The sequence below is a fragment of the Pseudorasbora parva genome, chromosome 14, assembly GCF_024679245.1.
Source record: "Pseudorasbora parva isolate DD20220531a chromosome 14, ASM2467924v1, whole genome shotgun sequence".
NCBI classification, from domain to species: domain Eukaryota; kingdom Metazoa; phylum Chordata; class Actinopteri; order Cypriniformes; family Gobionidae; genus Pseudorasbora; species Pseudorasbora parva.
Window position 1 is genome coordinate 44,615,662 of NC_090185.1, and position 12,649 is coordinate 44,628,310.

The 12,649-nt window shown below is 38.9% G+C and overlaps 1 protein-coding gene across 1 annotated transcript; it reads right to left on the reverse strand.

Moving 5' to 3' along the window:
* Positions 1-2,763: 2,763 nt before the first annotated feature.
* LOC137040768 (uncharacterized) lies at positions 2,764-5,885 on the reverse strand. The gene is made up of 8 exons (XM_067416540.1): positions 5,191-5,885; positions 4,894-5,086; positions 4,378-4,482; positions 4,132-4,268; positions 3,925-3,984; positions 3,572-3,807; positions 3,239-3,454; positions 2,764-3,137 (listed from the first exon to the last, which is right to left on the reverse strand). The coding sequence occupies exons 1-8, from the start codon at positions 5,463-5,465 to the stop codon at positions 2,764-2,766; spliced, it is 1,596 nt and encodes a 531-aa protein (XP_067272641.1). The 5' UTR covers positions 5,466-5,885.
* Positions 5,886-12,649: the final 6,764 nt, after the last annotated feature.

The window sequence follows — 12,649 nt, forward strand, 5'->3', positions numbered from 1 at the left end:
AGGAATTTTCTAGTTATAAAATGTGACTTCAAAAACTTTGCTTACCGTCTGAGCTGTTATGCCCAAATTCAGTCGAATCGGTCCAGGTCAGAACCTGCGAGGCTGACGATGACGACACAGACCCACTTCGCGCACGCGCACGCGCAAGCAGGTGTTGTGTGGAACCGTCAGAGCCTATTGGCCTTTGTGTGATGGACAGTCGCCGTCCTCCAATCAAGCCATACATCTTGTATTCGTGTGTGTGTGTGTGTGTGTCCGTCCATTTGTGTGTCTATATATATATATATATATATATATATATATATATATATATATATATATATATATATATATATATATATATATATATATATGTATATGTGTGTGTGTGTGTGTGTATGTTTGTGTGTTATTTTTTTAATTTTAAGCGGTCTGTTAATTTTTTTACAGAGCTGTGTAGGATATATATATATATATATATATATATATATATATATATATATATATACACACACATATATATATATATATATATATATATATATATATATATAGAGCTCTGGACGAAAAATTAAGAGACAACTTAATATATACAACTTAATATATAAAAATAAAAATGCACCAGAATGCAGGAAATCACATCTACAAAATTTAAAATTGTATGGGGGAAATGTATATCCCCAGACCCCCACACAAACAGCCCCACATATAATATTTTCACCAGCCGCCACTGCATATATTGTTCTTGTATGGAATGACTAACCAAAATGATCAATCGGACTTGCTGTCAAAGTAAGCCATAAGATGTAGAAAGTGCTCAACAAACGTTTAATTCAGAGTTGATATTTCAACGTTGTATCATTATTCATGTATCAACTCTTTTTCAACAGTTAATTGATCAGCATTGTTTAGACGTTGTTCCAACGTTATTTTTCTACTGATATATTTCAACAAAATTTTTAAAAGTCATGGTTGTAAAAATAATGTTGATTTGACGTAAAACTCAAAACTTGTTGATATTTCTATGTTGAATTCTTAGTGAGTTAACAACACCAATTCAACTATTTGGTGTTCAACGTTGTTTTGACGTTGAAACAATGTTTTTTCATAAACTGACATTATTTCAACTACATTTAAACGTTTAATGTCAGTTGAATGCCAGCTGGGATTCTGACCCTCAAAGACCTGTTACTCTGCCTTTAGTATTATCCTAAATTAGATGCACCTGTTTGAGGTCGTTAGCTGCATAAAGACACCTGTCCACCCCATACAATCAGTAAGAATCCAACTACTAACATGGCCAAGACCAAAGAGCTGTCCAAAGACACTGGATACAAAATCATACACCTCCACAAGGCTGGAAAGGGCTACAGGGAAATTGCCAAGCAGCTCAGTGAAAAAAGGTCCACTGTTGGAGCAATCATTAGAAAATGGAAGAAGCTAAACATGACTGTCAATCTTCCTCGAACTGGGGCTCCGTGCAAGACCTCACCTCGTGGGGTCTCAATGATCCTAAGAAAGGTGAGAAATCAGCCCAGACTACACAGGAGGAGCTGGTCAATGACCTGAAAAGAGCTGGGACCACCGTTTCCAAAGTTACTGTTGGTAATACACTAAGGCATCATGGCGTGGCCTAGCCAGTCTCCAGACCTAAACCCAATAGAGAATCTTTTGAGGAGCTCAAACTCTGTGTTTCTCGGCAACAGGCCAGAAACCAGTCTGATCTAGAGAAGATCTGTGTGGAGGAGTGGGCCAAAATCCCTCCTGCGGTGTGTGCAAACCTGGTGGAAAACTACAGGAAACGTTTGACCTCTGTAATTGCAAACAAAGGCTACTGTACCAAATATTAACATTGATTTTCTCAGGTGTTCAAATACTTATTTCCAGCTGTATCATACAAATAGATAGTTAAAAAAATCATACATTGTGATTTCTGAATTATTATTTTTTTAGATTATGTCTCTTACGGTGGACATGCACCTACGATGACAATTTCAGACCCCTCCATGATTTCTAAGTGGGAGAACTTAAGTACATAAGTGTGTTGTAAAATATGTGAGATTTTTTTTTTACTCAAACACACAAATACACAGTAACCTGCATATTTTTCTTACAAATACAATATACAGTTTACATCTCAACCCAACACAAAGTTGCACATTCAGTAAGATATATACAAAGCAGATTATTGGTTAGCAGATTATTGGTTGCTTTCTCAAATATTACATGGCTATATTTTTAGTGCTAGCAGTCAAAAATAAAACTTGGAGAAATACTGAAATACTGCTGGTCATCTCATGTTTTTTATTTCTTGCTGATAATCAGTAGGAGAGTATAAGCTGCATTTTTAATTTGCAGGGTATAAGGTGGAATAACATTCATAGCATAATACTCACTACTCTTCAGTACTTTTAAAAGGGCTACTTTTTACAACTAGTAAAACAGTAGTATTTAGGACAGGTACGCTTGAGTATGCTTTTCCAGTACTCTTTCCACCACTGGTCTCAACAAAGATGGCATATTTGATGCTGACTAAGGGTAACATATAGCCTAGATTCAGGCCTTTCACTGGTGTTTTGTTTTATAATAAAATCAAAAAATCACACTAAAGGTATGTATCAAATTTATTTTTATTTCCGAAAAAACAACAACAACAAAAAACACATCCAGCCACTCCAGCTCCAGGACATAGATGTAGTCTTGTAACATAAAACAAGAATGTACTGGTGAATGAATGGCCTGATGTGTTCACTCATCCAGCCAGTCGAGGATCAGTCCTTCTCCTCAAAAAGACTTGCTCTTGACGCCGTAGTCAATCAGCAGCTCCTCGCACACACGAATGTCTCTCTTTGCCTGGAACAAAATCACATCCCTCTGTCCTTCAGGAAAGTTCATCATGCAGTGGACCGGCCTCAGGTTTGCTCTCTTGGAGGAATGGTTGATCTTCCGGCCCATGGTGTTTTCTGTTGGGTGACACTCGCAAGGGAAAGTCTCAGCGTCCACACAGAGGTCCTGACCAGCATAGTGGAAAAAGAAAAGGTAGTCTATGTCACCGTTGATGGACTTAACCAACTTCCGGCCCTCTGCTCCTGTGATTACCTTGCCATGGTAATCACAAACGATGGAGCCCATGGCAAAGGCTTTGGTGGCAACAACTCCTGTGGTCAAAAGAAGGTGGATTTAGTATTCACTCCAGGAGTACAAATATCTGCTCACAAGACAAAACTGGTATGTATTTTTATGTATTATGTTTAAATACCATGTCCTTTTGCACCAAAGTCCTTGAGGGCCAGACCTGTCCACTTTTGGTTCTGGACCATAGTGATGATCCTTGGATCCGACTCCACCTGCACCCTAGTGACGGGTCTCCACTTAGCCACTAGGTCCTGGGGTCGAGGACAGTTGCCAGTCCAACCCTCTTTTTGGATCAGCAGTGACACCTTGCTGACAGTCGGGGGGCGCCTTGAACACTGGGCTGTCAAAGACAAATGTTAAATTAATAATCTTTTTAATATTCTAAAAATGTGAATTATGTCACTTTGATTACAGAGATATGTATTCATTTTTTTAGTAATAAAGCACATCAACTCACACAAGAGGTGCTCCTCCCGTTTGGCAAGCTGCAAAGACCTCCACCTGTCATAGAACACTCTGTCAGATGGAAACCCTGCAGCGGTCCTCTTCTTTTTCGTGGGCGGGCTGCTACTCGCCGCCGCTGGAAACTGCAGGAGAAACGCTCCAAAGTCCCTGTCATCCTGGTCAGCTGCGCCTCTGCCTCTCTTCTGTTTCTGACCTCTCCTCTCGTCGGCCGGCTCGTCAGAAGAAGAGCTGAAAATTTGAGAAGATTTCATGTTCAAACTCTGACAAAAAATCTAGACAGACCTGGGAAGTAGCTGACAAACAGAAAATATATGAATGTTGCATGTTTTCGATGATGACACATACCATGCCATAGTACTTTGGGCTCTTCTGGCTTGCTGGCTCGAAAAGCTTGGCAAATCGTACCTGCAATGAAGAAAAAATCTCAGATTAATCCTCAACAGATCCCCCCCTGTAGTACATAAGCCATACTATCAACTTAATCATTTTATATTTCTATGTACAGTGTGTATAAATGCATACACTATTATACATGATTCTGCTAAAACGTACTGTTCATGCAGACGCCTGAGGTCGTTTGTGACGTTGCCAACTGGCAGCCCTTGTTTGGACAGGAAAAATCTGCCCTGGTCGTCCACACTGTCCTGCAGACATCCTGGACGAATCTTCTGGAAGTATGTGTCCAGCATCTGTGGAGATCACATATGAAGTTAATGCATTAATGAAAACTTTAAGAGATCTGACTTCTGACCCTGATGAGATTCTCCCCAGGTGCTGCATCCCTGTTAGAGAACTTACAGCAGAGTCCTCCTCTGTGATGGAAAATGTTGACCTCTGCTTTGTGGATTGCACCTCCATGTGAATTCGGCCATCAACATTTGTCTTGTTGAGCCAGTCTGAAGCCTGGAAAACAAATAAAGAACACAGTGAGTGACTGACTTTATACACACTGAGGAAATACTGTAAAGTAAAAGTACTGTTGTGTTTCCGTGTTCGATCTGACTATCAGTGTCCGTGGAGGCATAAAGAGAAGCGCACAACAAAGAGGATCTGTTCAGGAACTTTACTTAACCTAGTAAGCAACACTTTACAATACTGGGAGATTGTATGCTCTTGCCAAGCGCTGATGGGTTTGTTTACAACCATCCGCACCGAAGCCTACGAGCATACTGACGCTAAGCATAAACAAGCAGTGAACTAATCCCCACATAATGATGTAGCCACATCTGATTGGTTAATACAGAACACGTTACACATACAGGTAAAATAACTGTAACAACAACGTATTTACTTAACTAACACTATAGTACTTACTTTAAATGCCATCACTGCTTCTGGTCGCTGGAAGTACCTCAGGATCAAGATGGCTTCGCAGAAGTACCGGAACAGCGTCCTTTGGTCTTCTTCCAAATGCTGCTGGTCCAGGAGCTTCCTGTGGATGCCCAGCATGTCCGCCTGTGATACTCTGAGGACTCTTTGACAGTCTTGGAGAGTCGGCTGAACGGGCCTAGAATGATTAGATGAAACAAAAAACAAATAAGGCATCGTTCCAATATTACATTTAATGACTCTGCATTAAATGAAAAGTGATACTAGTGAATAACAACTCACTTTGCAGCGCCTGGTGGTCTGTGACGGGATTCAGCCTGTGCGTCCTGTGCAGCCTTGGGGTCATTCAAGATCAAAAAATGTCTTTCACGCAGGTCTTCCAGAAGAGCCTGTCTGGATGCCTCATCGGGGTACCGCTTGACCATGGCATTGTAGTCCCAGGTTCTGCCTCGGAGGGTCCAGGCCTTCATGGACTTTTTGGCTCTCTCCACCTCTGCTTTCCTCTCCTCATCAGTCTGGTTCTTCATGCAGACCCTCAACAGGTGGTTAGGCAGCATCTCATGTGGCTTGAAACACTGCAGACAGGAAATGATGCGACGATCCTTGTCACTGTGAGAGAAAGAAAAGGAATCCCGAGAGTTTACTCGTGAAAGCTATTCTTAATATTTGTTGACTCTATTTTTACACTTAATATACTTTATATTTAGTGGCCCTAATACCTGTAAGCTTGCATAGTAACTACATGTGTACGTAGTGTGTAAGCAAAGTTTAGAATAAAATCAAATGTTTACAGTTTATGTCAGGTATATCAAATGATCTGAACTTACCACTTGAGAGACATTCTATGAAAAATCTTGTTTCAGCGAGCAGAAAGAGCAGGAGGAATCTTCAGTGTTGCCTTCACCCTGTTCTTGAAGAAGTGAGTAACTTGTGCCTCTAATCCTCAACTTTATTGACCACTTGAAGTCCCACCCCTTTTTCTGCATAAGGTGATACAGTCTTTTAAATTTGACCTGAATAGGCCTAATTACAGGATTTCAAATCACTTAATGGGCAATCTACACAAATAAGGGGCCATCTACACGAATTAGGGGCCATTTTCAAAACAAAATTGGGCCATCATGGTTATGATCATTGGGCCATCAATGGTTGTGATCATTGGGCCATCAATGGTTGCAGGGCAATAAAATATATTATCACTCTTGTAAAACTTCTCCAAATAATGTGAGGATGAAAATTATGCATTTATACAAATATAAAATTATGCATAAGATCAATACAAGTATAACATTTTGAATTGTATTCAGGTTAATAAAGTTGTAATGAAACCTTTGATTAATACTGTAATTGATAAAATAGTATAAAGTCAAACTATGAACACCCGTCTCTGGAAACCACAGGGAGATGGATTACGCACTCCAGGAAGAACTACAACGTGCAGCCACTCCACTGCATACTGAAGCTTCAGGGAGGAGACAGGCACGTCCTGCTCTTTCAGGCCACCAAGGACATTGTGAAAGATGAGAAGATTGCTTTGACCACGGCATCAAGAAGAGGTCCTTTTGTGGCAATGAAGTGGAGCTGGAGTTGCTGGACGTCTGATTTCTGAAAGATTCTTGTTTTATATCACAATACTGGGAGCTTGCGTATGGACTATCCCCAGATAGCATGTAGTAATCGGCCCGAGCTTGGATGCCCCGCGGCGCCGGCGGCTCGGACACGGCGTCGGCGTGTGTTAACCGGGCCGATTCTGGCCCGCAGCTCGCTCTGGCACGTGCAGTTCTGTTACGGCTGGAAAGCACTGGCCCGATTCCTGTTCACCGTAACTGGTCCGATTCTGACAGTAGAGATCTGGGCCACTTCTGTCATTGACTCGGCATGTTCTATTTGCATGTAGCAATAATTAATGAAATAGTTTTAAAAAGTGCTTAATTTCCTGACAGTAGGCTATCTTGTTTTAGCTCCTTGTTAAATATTGTGAATTTGTCCAAAACATACTATCTCCTGTAAAACTTAAATTGAAACAATCAGTTCATTTTGCACAGAAGTTTAATATTTATAACTATATAGCAAATCTATTTTGTTGTAATAAATCATACAGGGCATTCTTTAAGGTTTGTGTTTTTTAAACATGCATGCAGCCAGTGATTCGTCACTCACAGCAGTGGGAGGGGTTTCATTGTAACTGCGGTGATCATCGTGGTTGTTTGTTTGGACGACAACAAAACAATGGATTATTTAGCAAGACATAGCCTTACGAATATGGTAAGAAAAAATAAGAAATCATCGATGCACTTTTATTTTCGAGTATTTTATGTAGCAGACACTCTGAAAGGGACGAACTTTATGTGAACAGCACGTGTGGGACTGAAGCTAACCACATGCAGCTGCTAGCTAGCAACTTTCTTGCATGGAAATATGCAGTGATAGCAGTGCTCATTAATACAAAACAAAAAAACTGTTGTTTTTAAATGTTTTAAAGCTAAATCGCCTAAGTGATAGCAGTGTTCATTAATACCAAAAACAAAAAATTGTTCCAATGGCCATATGCAGATAAACCAGTTGCACACATCGATTTTTTTATTTATTCCAATGACGGCTTTAAAACCAACTCAGTTAGTGCCATATTATATTCTAACATTATATATTGTGTTATTACCACTTTATTTAATATAAATGTTTATTCAATGTATAATATAGGCCTATAGCATCTAGAGCAATACACAGCAAATTTCAAATCTTGCGTAATGATGACGTATTTCCGTAGTTGATACTGATTGGATGGCGGTCACTGAATGGACGATAAGAAGATGCTAAGAGATTAGGTTTCACAACAGTTGAATTCACAACAGTGGCTGTGACAACATTTCGACGCTGATTTCAATCCCAAAGGTAAGGCTTTTTACTACTTAATTTGCTCTTTTTACTACTTGATTTACTGTTGATACTGACTTGCTATTTTATATTATTCACAATGTTAAATTGTAATTGCTAACTTCAAGTTATTTTAAGAAAACAATTCAACGATTTGAAGTTAAAGTTTACATGCATTTTGACTCAGTTAACACTAAATATGGGTTGTATATTCGATTGAACTACTGTAGAGTGTCTTGCTTTAAAAAAAAACATTATTCACAATTAAGTTGTAACTGTTTTTAGTAACGTAAAAATGTTTAGGTCAATATATTTTTAGAAACCATGCTGAACGAATTAGTTGAAGTAACAGTACTAGCTCTGTTAACAACACTAGTAAAGGTGGTAAAAGTTTTTTTTTTTTTTTGCTGAGCTAACTTAAAGGTAAAATAGTAGAGTGTTAACCCGGTGGGCCTTGCTATTATAAAACATTATTCACAACGATAAATGGTAACTGTGTTTAGTAACAATTATTTCAGTCAGGTTTCTTAAAATAACTTGCCTTAAATACTATTAAGTCATTAAAAAAGTCTATACTAATTGCTTCTTTTAACACTAGTAAACAAGGTAAAAGTAGTTCTTATGTACATTATTTTTTTTATTTTAATGTGTAAAAATGTGTACCTTGAATGCAATGTAAGTCACTTTGGATAAAAGCGTCTGCCAAATGCATAAATCTAAATCTAATTTGTAACTGTGTTTAGTAACTTAACAGTATTTTAGGACATTATTTGGTTACACTTTCCAAATAAGGTTCATTAGTTAACCGTAGTATTAACTAACCATGAGCAATACATTTGTTACTGTATTTGGTAATCTTTGCTTACTTTGGTTAATAGAAATACAGCTGATCATCATTTGTTCTTGTTACTTCACAGTGCATTAACTAATGTTAACAAATGCAACTTTTGATTTTAATAATGCATTAGTAGATGTTGATATTATTATATTAACTAAGATTAATACATGCTTTAGAAGTACCGTTTATTATAAATATACAGTTGAATGTTGACTCTGTGTGACTTACTATTTTAAAACATTATTCACAATGGTAAATTGTAATTTTCATTGTATGCCGTACAGGCTGTTTTTAATGGGCTCCAAACACTTATCCTTATTTATTTAATTATAGTTTTATGTGGGGTCAGTTAACGGTTAATGATTGGTTTATTTAATGGCCCCTGTTAACAGTTCTGAAAAAAAATGGTAGAACAGATCCTGATTTGTGTATAAAAAGATGCACATTTAAATGTAAAGAAAACAAAAGTACAAGTTCTGGGCAATTAACAGCACATCAGCATGGATCAACACAAAGACAAAATTATAATGTCAATGTTTTATACTACAAATGTGAATAGTAATGTTTTGTTGGTGTTAATGGTGTTAATGGGCTATTGCAAGCCATGAACTGCTGGCTACTGATCTTTCTTCTGGCTCTTTAAGTGGTGCCCTGTGCTCAAGAGATTATGTTTATATCTGGGGTTTCTTGAAATGTATTTGTGCATTACATTGATTTTAACAAAGCTAAACATTGTTTTTGTGCTTTTGTTTTGACAGACCACGACAAGATCATTGAAGTTGCCAAGCTCTGCACAGAAGTGGCCATTCTGTGTAAGTCATGTCTGAAAACTATGAGTTTTATACTGTGAATTCAACATTCAAAAAAAGGCAAGGGCAAGTGTTGCTCAGATTTTAAGGTCTTTGCAAACTCCTAACTCTAAGGCTAGTGATGACACTGCTTATAATCAACAGATTTGTACTAGTAAAAACATAGCCACTAAAGATAAGGACTTTGACAATCATGATGTGGTGGTGTCGGAAGACTCTGGTAATTTAGATGATTATGATGCAGTGATGTCGGAAGACTTTGCAAGTGATTCAGAGAATAGTGATGACTATATGGAGGAAAGTCCTGAGGAAGCTTTTAGAAACGCTCTAACTGACTGGGCCATAGACTTCAGAATCACAATGGTTGCATTAACAGCTCTTCTGTTAGTCTTGCGTAGTATGCATCCCAGCCTTCCAAAAGATGCTCGAGCATTGCTTAAGACTAACACAATATATAGAATAGAACCAGTAGCAGGAGGTTCTTTCTACTATTTTGGCAATCTTAATACATTGTCTGGTATTCTTGAAAGAATATTGCCCCAGTTACCAAACAGACATACGCTGAGATTGCAGTTGAATTTTGATGGCATTCTGTTGCACAAGAGTTCAAATATGCAACTGTGGCCTATTTTAGGCATATTACAAGCCACAGCCAAAAAGCCTTTTCTGATAACAATATTTGGTGGCATTTCAAAACCAAAAATATTGGCAGAGTATTTAAAAAGCTTAATTGACGAAGTTAAGGTCCTGCAGTCAGGCTTTATTTTCAGAGGAAAGGAACTACTCCTAAACATTTGTTCTGTAGTTTGTGATGCCCCTGCTCGTGCATATGTTAAGGGAGTTAAGTCTCATACAGGTTATTCGTCATGTGGTAAATGTGTACAGTCTGGTGTCTACATACAAAAGCGCATGACTTTTCCTGAAACTAATGCTGCCCTAAGAACAAATGAAACATTCAGAAGCATGTGTGATGAAGACCACCACATAACTAGATCTCCATTTACTGAACTAGATATAGACATGGTATCATGTTTCCCTCATGATTATATGCATTTAGTCTTGGTGTGATGCGAAGGTTATTAGATCTATGGACAAGTGGTCCTCTCAAGACTCGTTTGCCATCACAGAAAGTAGTCAAATTTTCTCAGAACTTACTCTCCATTAAGAATTATGTCCCATCAGAATCTGCTCGTAAACCAAGGTCGATTGAAGAAAAAAACAGGTGGAAGGCTACTGAACTAAGACAGTTTTTGCTCTACACAGGATCAGTAGTTCTTCATGATGTTGTTTACAATAACTTTATGCTTCTCTCAGTTGCGATTTCAATTCTGATTGATCCAACCGTGTTCTGTAATGTGTGAATATGCAAAGGTATCACTAGTGGCTTTTGTGGAGCACTTCATGAAGCTCTATGGCAAGGAATATGTGGTATATAATGTGCATGGCCTTGTTCACTTAGCTGATGATGTGAAATGCCATGGTCCACTTGACAACATTTCTGCATTTCCATTTGAGAATTATTTAGGGCCGTTAAATAGATTGGTCCGACGGCCATGTCATCCTGTTGCCCAGATTGTACGCAGGATATCTGAAATATCTAGTGGTGGTTCTAAGATCGACCCTTCCAAAAGTTATGTGCGAAAAGAGCATTGTGATGGTCCTACTTTGCAGTTTGTTAATGGAGAAGTGAGACAGTATAAAGAAATATTTTTCCCTGATTTTTGTCTAAAAATTTCAAAAGGCGATAACTGTGTCCGAATTGGTTCCAATATTGGGTTGGTACAGAACATCTATATCCAGAACAATGATGCTTACATCGTATATGCTGAGTTTGAGTCTGTCCGTAGATTTTATGACTACCTAATTGATTCTTGCAGGCTTGGAGCTTATCTCGTATCTGATCTTTCTAAAGAATTTAAATGTGCCAAAATTGACGGGACACTTAAAAAATATGTCATACTTCCTTTTCAAAACAAGTTTGCCTGTCTACCTTTACTGTATTTAAATTGACATCAACAGCAGTTCAAGTGTGTGGTCTTAGGTTTGAAATGTAGCATAGATATATTTAAACATAATTCACCTAAATCCCACATTCAGGCTTGTGGAGTGTAACATAACAGTATTTTTGAAAATAGATGGATTAATGTGCAATTTTGGCAGTGCTACATACAGGTGAGTGGGTCTGTACAAACCACCTGCGGTAACACACTCTCTCTGTGAACTAGGCACCTAGTTCTACACACACTGTTGTGTACATAATCATACAAAATACTCTTACATATGTTTGTTTACATGCTCTTTACATGCATAAAATAAATCATCTTGCACTGTTTCCAAGCCAGGTGATTACCTTATAATGTTGCCCTTATAAGGTTATGTGAAAGTATTTGTTTATTTTTATGTAAAAGCATTAGTTAATTTTTATAACAAAATTTTTATTGATTTTTTTAATGTATAGGTAAAATGTGTAAAATGGAACAATTTTTTTTTTTTTTTTTTTTTTTTAAAGATTTCTTGGGAAAATGTTCCATATTGTGGAGTTCATCGTGACAGGTGTCTGAAATCGCTATCAAATCACAATCCTACTGACCGTCAGCAGCTGGTGATGTCATCACCGTGCGACCAGGAAGTATAAAAAGGCACCGTGCCAACATGATAACATCCTTTCGTCTTCAGGGACTGTTTTGTCTGGTTCGCTAGAAAGTCTTTCTAAAGTGAAATCAAGTGCACACGTAAATCCAAGGGAGCGTACAGGAAGTGCGCTGATCCGTGTCCCAGGTTTCTCACGCCTGGGGACACGCACACCCGTTGTGTGCTCTGCCTGGGGAAAGAGCACACGCGGGAGGTCCTCGAGGGGGCTTCCTGCGCAAACTGCGAGCGTTTTCCGACTGAGGACGCTCCGCTCTCGCTTGGCCTTCTTCTCGAGGGAAGAAGAGCCAGCATCTGGGAGCGATCCGGCTCATTCCGAGGCTGAGCGGCGCCGTTTGTCCTGGGGCTCCCAGATGGATCTGGCTCATCGTCTGGAGAACACAGTGCTCACGGACGATCAGCCTGGTCGCGAGAGCAGGCGGACGGACGAGGAGTCAGATGGAGACTCCTCCTCTTCGTCAGCCCGTGCTTTTCCAGTCGATCAGAGGATGGCTGTGGATGAGAAGGAAAATGAGGCAGAGGCCAAATCCTCCCAGCCATCCTGCCCCGTGTATGGGGAGCTGCTGGATGT